Source organism: Lathyrus oleraceus, chromosome 2, assembly GCF_024323335.1.
Source record: "Lathyrus oleraceus cultivar Zhongwan6 chromosome 2, CAAS_Psat_ZW6_1.0, whole genome shotgun sequence".
NCBI classification, from domain to species: domain Eukaryota; kingdom Viridiplantae; phylum Streptophyta; class Magnoliopsida; order Fabales; family Fabaceae; genus Lathyrus; species Lathyrus oleraceus.
The window spans coordinates 227390770-227400248 of NC_066580.1; the positions used below are offsets into that span (position 1 = coordinate 227390770).

General features: G+C 42.1%; 1 protein-coding gene across 1 annotated transcript; it reads left to right on the forward strand.

Moving 5' to 3' along the window:
• Window positions 1-497: 497 nt before the first annotated feature.
• LOC127122688 (uncharacterized) lies at window positions 498-2964 on the forward strand. The gene is made up of 3 exons (XM_051052986.1): window positions 498-1722; window positions 1833-1917; window positions 2193-2964. The coding sequence occupies exons 1-3, from the start codon at window positions 498-500 to the stop codon at window positions 2962-2964; spliced, it is 2082 nt and encodes a 693-aa protein (XP_050908943.1).
• The last annotated feature ends 6515 nt before the right edge of the window (window positions 2965-9479 follow it).

Consider the following 9479-nt stretch of genomic DNA (forward strand, 5'->3'; position numbering starts at 1 on the left):
CTTTACACTGAGTGGAAGGGAAAATTTCTGAGGCTGTCCAGATTTGCGAATTCCGTCATGCAGGAGCTACCTGAGAAACTGCAAGAAGCTGATTGGTGTATGTGTCCAGAGAACACCCCGCATCAAGTCTTTAATTTCATTAAATTTTGTAAGGCGATGTTGGAAGGGCTGACTACCGACCTTGCTACGGTTCGGAAAGCCCATAAGCCATAAGCACTTCGTTTGTATTTGAACTTTGTTATAAGTTAATGAAAAAATCGCTTTTGAGATTCATTTTTATTGTGTTTTATTTCCTTATTACTTTAAATATTTGCGAACAAGTGTTGTGGCATTTCTGAAATAAATGACTGAAACTAACCAAGAGTTTTGCCAACAAGATGCATCCATTCATGCATTCATACATTTTCAAAATAGAGTCTCACTCCGCCCTTTCTTCCTCCAGTTTCATGCTGAATCTTCAACACCAGTACAATACTCGCGCCCGAGCAAGACAAAGGATGGCTGAACAAGAGCAAGAGAGCGCCCGAGTTAGAGCTGAATTAGATGAAATCAAAGGGGGCATGTCCCAGATGAGGGAAATGGTACAAGCTTTAACCTTCAGATTTAAGGTTTCGCAAGCGACTGTGATTTCAGAGACCACGGGCCCAACAATGGAAGTCCAACTTCAGAGGACGTTACCCTCAACCCTTCCTCCATATGGGCTACCTTACGACTTCGTCCCTCAAGCGGAAGTAGTGCACGACATGGGGCAACCTGTCCAACAAGTTATGCCATTACCGGTTTACACCGACGCACGCCCAGTCATCCATACCGTTGCTCCACCAGCTTCCTATGCTAGGCACATTCCGCACTTTGAAGATCAACATCACATGTATCAGACTGTCGACTCAACCTTTGTTGGTGACGAAGAAATCTTTGAAGATTTTAGAGAAGTAAAGGAGAACATGCAGCTCCTTGAGAAGATGTTTCGAGATTTAGAAGAAGACCACGTCTTTGGATCTGCTGCTAAAGAAATGTGCCTTGTATATGGGTTGGTGATTCCGGCCAAATTCAAAACTCCAGACTTCGAAAAATATAAGGGGCATACTTGTCCAAAGAGCCATCTCATCATGTATTACAGAAAAATGGCTGCACACGTGGAAGACGACAAGCTGATGATCCACTATTTTCAAGATAGCTTGAGTGGGGCTCCTTCCAAGTGGTATTTAAGTCTGGATCAAAATAGGATCATATGTTTCCAAGACCTGTTAGACACATTCATAAAACACTATAAATACAACATGGACATGGCACCTCACAGAAGACAGTTGCAAAGCATGTTCCAGCATGACAAAGAGTCCTTCAAGGAATATGCTCAGAGATGGAGGGAACTGGCTTCTCAAGTTGAACCACCTCTTGCTGAGAAGGAATTGGCCGAACTATTTATCGATACAACCCAACCCCAATTCTATCAGAAGATGGTTGGAAGTGCTTCCTTGGGATTCTCCGAGCTTGTTGCTATAGGGGCTCGTGTCGAATATAGTTTAAGAAATGGCAAACTTGCGGCTGTAAATGGAACTTCAAATGCTAATCCAAAGAAGTTCTCTGGAGGGTTTCCCAGAAAGAAAGAAGGGGAAACAAATGTTGTGATTGTTGGCCAAGGAAGAGCCCCTCCAAGAAGGAGACCACAACAATATTCGCAGCAACAATATGTTCAACCACCCTTTCCCTATAGCAGCCCATGTATCCCGTTCAGTACACCCCATAACCGTACGTAGTTGTTGTGACGCCCGCATTCAATCAACAACCTTCTCAAGCTTATTAAGTACATCTGATTTATCGACCGACTCTAGTTCAACAACGTGTTGCGGTTCCTCCAACTTATGAACAAGCACCAGTAGCTCCTGTCTATCAACAACCGAGAGCTCAAGCTCCAAGGCAAAACTCTCAGAACCAGAATAGGAGGCAAGGGGATAGGGCGACCTTCAATCCAATCCCAATGTCGTACACTGAGCTTTATCCCTCCTTGTTGCAAAAGGGTTTGGTGGTTCCCAGACCTATGGGACCTCCACCTGATCGTCTTCTTCCATGGTACAACCCTAATGCACACTGTCATTTTCATGAAGGTTCCCCCGGGCATGACCTAGAGGGTTGCTATGGTTTGAAGCACAGGGTTCGTGAGTTGATTGACAACAAGATACTGTCCTTTAAAGATATGGGACCGAATGTGAAGAACAATCCTCTTCCTCCCCTGGAGATCCCGCAGTGGACGCCATTGAAGATGCCTCTGCTGGTGTTATGGTTGAGAAGGTGGAGGATGTCAAGACTCCTTTGGCAATGTTCCATGCCCGGTTGGTGGAATCTGGCCTGATTAATGATAGTCATGAAAATTGTGAAGAGTGTGCCACATACCCAAGGGGGTGTCAGGTGGTACGAGATAACATTCAAGACTTGATGAATAAAGGAGTGCTTCAGATATCTAGCGTTACGAAGAATGAAGATGCGTTGGTGATTGAACCTTGCTTCAATTTACCCGAACCAGTTGAGATCCCATATTACAGTGGTGGAGTGGTTCCGACGAATAGTCATCTGTTGCCTGCTGAGATATGTATGCCCATGCCTTTTCCATATGAGAGCACCAAGGTTGTGCCTTGGAAATATGAGATTACCGCTATGGACAAGGTTGCTGAAGGAAGTGCGTACGTTGAAGTTACAGAAGCTGTGAGTGAGGATGTCACCAATACTGCAGGAATGAACAGAATGACCCGTAGAGGTCGAATCTATACGCCTGAATTCAATGTGACTCCTCAAGGGCCGACCAAGGAACCTACAGTTGCAACTCCCAGTAAAGAACCCGAAGTGGTCCAATTTGAAGATGTTGTTGAATTCTTGAAGTTGATCAAGAGAAGTGACTACAAAGTGGTGGATCAGTTGCATCAAACACCATCTAAGATCTCTATTTTGTCTCTGCTATTGAACTCCTAAGCCCACAAGGAGGCTTTGTTGAAGGTGCTTGGCCAAGCTCATGTAACACAAAGCATAACAGTATACCAGTTTGATGGGGTGGTTGCGACACAACTTGCAATACTTTGAGCTTCAGTGGAGAGGAATTACCTGAGGATGGACAAAATCATAATTGTGCTCTCCATATCTCGGTAAAATGAAAAGATGATGCTTTGGCGAGAGTTTTGGTTGATACTGAATCTTCTCTGAATGTTATGCCAAAAAGAACACTCGCTAAGTTATCTTATCAAGGACCAGCTATGAAACCTAGTGCCTTGGTAGTGAAAGCTTTTGACGGTTCCTGGAGAACCGTGATTGGAGAGGTAGAACTTCCCATATTGGGGCGTCCTTGGATTCATGTTGCATGGGCAGTTACCTCCACTTTACACCAGAAAATGAAGTTTGTGGTGGACAATCAACTGATTATTATCTCTGGGGAGGAGGACTTTGTGGTCAGTTACCTTTCATTCTTGAGATATATCAAGGCTGATGAGGACGCTTTGGAAACTTCTTTCCAAGCTCTGGAAATAGCCAACGCCACTTTTGTGGAGATGAAGGACGTTGTTGGAAAAGCTTGTTCATCTTTTGCTTCTCTAAAAAGCGCAAAGTCTAGCATTGAAGGAGGAAGCCCTGAAGGTTGGGGTCAGCTTATTGATATTCGTGAGAAGCATGATTGCTTTGGTTTGGGATATGTGCCTTCCGCTGTGAAAGGAGCCCGAGCCCCTGCAAAGGACAACACCTGAAGCATCCAGGAAGTATTCCTTAGCATAGGATTCATCCATGGAGATCAGGTCAATGTAATTGAAGACAACACCGAAGACGAAGTTGAGCCATGTTTGGTTTACTGGTGTGAGACAGCTTTGAACAACTGGAAGGCGGTTGAGATCTTCGAATTTTTTCCTTTGTCAAAGTAATAATTGTTTTTTTTTCTTTCAAATCCTTAGCTCTACCCAAGGCTTATGGATCATGTTGTATGGCCCCTTTTCATTTTCAAATAATCATTATCAGTGAATGAAAGGCATTTTGTTAAATTTTTATTATTCATTTATTTTGCTTTCTCTTAAGAAAATGGCAATCTTTTCGGAAAAAAAAAGACAAAAGACTTTTCATTTATGCATCTTTTATTTTTACTTTTCTAAAAAAAATCAATCATTCAAACATGCAGAATAAATGATAACCCCGTTGAATCCAATGACTTTACTCCCTCTCATAACTTTGACTCCCCTATCTACCAAGCGGAAGAAAAGGGTGAAGAAGATTGTTACATCCCCGACGAATTGGCAAGGCTGCTCGAGCACGAGTCCAAAGCCCTTCAGCCACATGAAGAGCCGTTGGAAACAATCAACCTTGGCACAGAGGAAGAGAAGAAAGAAGTCAAAGTCGGCACCACACTTGAAGCAAGCATCAAAGAGAGATTAGTCAAGCTGCTACAAGAATATGTGGATGTATTTGCATGGTCGTACCAGGATATGCCAGGACTAGACACCGACATCGTGGAACACAAGCTTCCGCCTCAGCCAGAATGCCCTCTAGTAAAGCAGAAACTCCGAAGAACAAGACCAGATATGGCTCTGAAGATTCGTGAAGAAGTCAAACGACAATTTGATGCTGGTTTCCTCGCAGTGGCGAAGTACCCACAATGGGTAGCTAATATTGTACCTGTGCCTAAAAAGGATGGAAAAGTGAGGATGTGTGTTGATTATAGGGATCTGAACAAAGCTAGTCCAAAGGACAATTTCCCTCTATCGCACATTGATACTCTGGTAGATAACACTGCAAGTTTTGCTATATTCTCCTTTATGGATGGCTTTTCTGGATACAATCAAATTAAGATGGCTCCATATGACATGGAGAAGACCACTTTTATTACCCATTGGGGCACGTTTTGCTACAAGGTAATGCCTTTCGGTCTCAAAAATGTCGGGGCAACTTACCAAAGAGCTATGGTCACTCTTTTCCATGACATGATGCACAAGGAGACAGAGGTCTATGTTGACGACATGATCCTTAAGTCTCAGAGTGAAGAAGATCGTATGATCCATCTGAAGAAGCTATTTGAGCGCCTCCGAAAGTTTAGATTACGATTAAACCTTGCAAAATGCATATTTGGTGTCCATTTAGGGAAGTTGCTTGGTTTCATCGTTAGTCAACGAGGAATTGAGGTGGACCCCGATAAGGTCTGAGCTATACAAGAAATGCCTGCTCCACGCACCGAGCGAGAAGTTAGAGGTTTCCTTGGACGTTTGAATTACATCTCAAGGTTTATCTCACATATGACAGCCACGTGTGAGCCTATCTTCAAATTTCTTTGAAAGGATCAAGCTATCGAATGGAATTCTGATTGTCAAAGTGCTTTTGAGAAGATTCGTCAATACTTGCAAGAGCCTCCTATTTTGATTCCACCTGTCCCAGGAAAGCCATTAATCATGTATCTGACTATGCTTGAAGGGTCAATGGGATGCGTGTTGGGGCAACATGACGAAACCGGTCAGAAAGAACATGCTATTTACTATCTGAGTAAAACGTTTACCGATTGTGAAAGTTGATATTTGCTTTTGGAGAAAACTTGTTGCGTGCTAGCATGGGTCGCTCGTCGTTTTAGGCAGTACATGATTTGCCATACTACTTTGTTGATCTCGAAGATGGATCCAATAAAGTATATCTTTGAGAAACCTTCCTTGACTGGAAGACTTGCCCGTTGGCAGATGCTCTTGTCAAAATACGACATCCAGTACATAACCCATAAGGCAATCAAGGGAAGTGTGTTAGCAGAGTATCTTGCTCATCAACAAGTTGAAGACTATCAGCCGTTGAAGTTTGATTTCCCCGATGAAGATATAATGGTGATAAAGGATTGTGAGATCCCAGGCCCAGATGAAGGACCAGAACCAGGATCTCGATGGAAGCTCGCGTTCGATGGTTCCTCCAATTACAATTGTCATGGTGTGGGAGCTGTTTTGGTGAATCCAAATGGTGGCTTTACCCCTTTCACAACGAGGTTGTGCTTTCATTGTACGAATAATGTCGCAGAGTAGGAAGCTTGTATCCTTGGTCTTGAAGCCGCAATTGATCTCCGAATCAAGATCCTTGAGGTGTATGGAGATTCAGCCTTGGTGATCTATCAGGTCAAAGGAGAATGGGAAACCCATGATGTGAAGCTTATCCCGTATCATGCTCATGTTGTGAAGATGATAGAATACTTTGACAATATCACTTTCCATCACATCCCGAGAGTAGAAAATCAAGTGGCTGATGCTCTGGCAACATTAGCATTAACGTACCAAGCCAAATTCCGTAATGAAGCTCCACTTATTCGAATTGAGCGAAGAGATGAGTCTGCCTACTGTCAATTGATTGAAGAAGAAACTGATGGTAAACCTTGGTTTCATGATATCAAGCGATATCTTCTAAGTCAAGAGTATCAAGAAGATGCTACATTGTTGGATAAGAAAACGCTGAGGAGGTTATCGTCCAAATTCTTTTTGAGCAATGATGTGTTTTACAAGAGAAACCATCACATGGTTCTACTCAGACGTGTGGATAGACACGAAGTAGACCTGTTGATCAAGGAGATTCATGAGGGATCCTTTGGGACCCACGCCAACGGACATGCCATGGCCAAGAAGATTTTAAGAGCTGGCTATTATTGGTTGACCATGGAGTCCGATTGTTTCAGCTATGCCAGAAAATGTCATAAATGTCAGATTTATGCTGATAAAGTGAATGTACCGCCAACACTTTTGAATGTTTTAACATCTCCTTAGCCCTTCTCAATGTGGGGCATCGACATGATTGGTGCTATAGAGCCTAAGGCTTCCAATGGTCATCGCTTCATCCTGGTTGCCATCGATTACTTTACTAAATGGGTAGAGGTTGCTTCCTACACCAATGTGACGAGACATGTGGTTGCTCGCTTTATCAAGGAGATTATTTGCCGCTATGGAATCCCTATCAAGATCATTACAGACAACAGTTCAAACTTGAACAACAAGACAATGACAGAATTATGTGAGAGTTTCAAGATTGACCACCATAATTCTTCTCCATATTGCCTAAAGAAGAACGGTGTTGTTGAAGCCGCCAACAAAAATATCAAGAAGATCCTGCAAAAGATGGTGAAAACTTATAAGGATTGGCACGAGATGCTACCATTTGCTCTGCATGGATACCGGACCTCAGTCCGCACTTCAACAGGGGCAACCCCATTTTCCTTAGTGTATGGGATTGAAGCAGTTCTCCCAGTCGAAGTAAAGATACCTTCAATGAGAATATTGATGGAGGCCAAGCTAGATGAAGCCGAATGGATCCAGAACAGTTATGATAAACTTAACCTCATTGATGAGAAGCGTATGACCGCTCTGTGCCATGGACAATTGTACTAGCAACCAATCAAGAAAGCGTTTGACAAAAAGGTTCGTCCTCAAGGGTTCAAGGAAGGAGATCTCGTGCTCAAGAAGATCTTGCCAGTACACAAAGATTCACGTGGGAAGTGGACTCCAAACTATGAAGGCCCATACGTTGTAAAGAGAGCATACTCTGGAGGTGCTTTGTTTCTCACAACTATGGATGGCGAAGAGCTCATCCACCCTGTGAACTCTGATGTATTCAAAAGATACTGCTAACAAAAACCCGATGGATTGAAAACCCAAAAGGGCAATCCAGGCAAAAGTTAGGGATAAAAAAATGGTAGCTCGCTAAGTTGAAAACCTGAAAGGGAGACTTAGGCAAAAAAGAGCGTCCTGGTGGATTGAGAACCCGAAAGGGCAATCCAGGCAAAAATTAGGGATAAAAGGCATAGACTGTATCAGTTGTCACTAATCAACACAGAAGAGCTAAAGGTGGAAGATCAATCCAACTGCTCCCTTCAGAAGAGAGGTTTTGTGGAGACATTGTTATTAGGGATAGTAGTAGTCATTGCGATTCAATATAAACCTTTCCCTATTGCAATTTTCAAATTTGTAACTTCCATGGAGCTACACCATTGGTGTACTACCATTCTTGAATAAATACAAGTTTGCCTATCCAATTCTATCATTTTCTATTTTTCTCTGATTTTCTTTGTTATGCAAAATGCCATTTATTTGTTAATAATAAAATTTTGAAAGAATTTTTCAACATATTGAGAAACACAATTTTGCTTTGACATGTGGAAATATTAAAAGGAAACCTTTTGTCCTTCCCCACAAGTCTCAAGTTGCAAGATTTCTCTCGGATGATCAACATATATCTCCAGAGAGCACGGATTTAGCATTCTCCGAAAGGATTACTAGGCCAGTTGTAACTGTTCAGCTTGATAGATCCTCCTTTGATGCATCTACTCACTTCTTTGGTTGAGTTGTTGGTGTTGAGAATTCAGTACCTCCATAAAGCCTCCTCTAATTTCCAGTCTGCATATTGTCGACATTTTCATATCATGATCATTCATACAACATGCATATAAGAAAAATCAAAATCATGCCTAGCTCGAAGTATACTTTGTGCTCTTTTGCATAATCTCAGGTCTCGTTGTGGATTGTATCCCCTGACCTCTAAGTCTGGTTGTTACTGGCGTCGTTTGTTAAGTCTGGTTGTTCCCAGTATCTTTGACCAAATCTAGTTGTATTTGGTATCTCTTTAAATTTGGTTGTCACCAACGTCTTTTGTTAAGTCCATTTGTAACTGGCGTTCTGTCTCTAAATCCAGTTGTGACTGGTTTCTTTTAAAAGTCTGATTGTAACCAGCATTATTTACAAGTCCAATTGTTATTGGCATGTCTGTTAAGTCCAGTCATAATCGGCGCTCATCTGTCAAATCCAGGTGTAACTGGTATCTTTTAAAGTCTGGTTGTCACCAGCATCTTGTCTCAAATCCAACCATAATTGGTACCTCAAGCACAGTTGTGACTAGCGCTTTGATAAAATCCATTTGTCAATGGTATGATAAGTCTGGTTGTAACCAGCATTGTCTGCAAGTCCAATTGTTATTGGCCCTATCTATTAAGTCCAGTTGTAACTGGCGCTCAATTGTTAAAATCCAGTTGTAACTGGTGGCTCTTTAAAATCTGGTTGTCACCAGCATCTTATCTCAAATCCAATTGTAATTGGTATCCCCAATCAGAGTTGTAACCGACATTGTCTTAAAATCCATTTGTATATGGTATGATAAGTCTGGTTATCACCATTCTTGTTTTGCAAGTCCAATTGTCATTGGCATTGTCTGTTAAGTCCAGTTGTAACTGGCGCACATTTTGAAACCCAGTTGTAACTGGTATCATTTTAAAGTCTGGTTGTCGCCGGCATCTGTCAAATCCAGTTCTAACTGGTATCCTTTTAAAGTCTGGTTGTCACCAACATCTGTCAAATCCAGTTGTAACTGGTATCCTTTTAAATTCTGGTTGTCACCAACATCTGTCAAATACAGTTGTAACTAGTATCCTTTTAAAGTCTAGTTGTCATCAACATCTATCAAATCCAGGTGTAATTAGTATCCTTTTAAAGTCTGGTTGTCACCAGCATCAG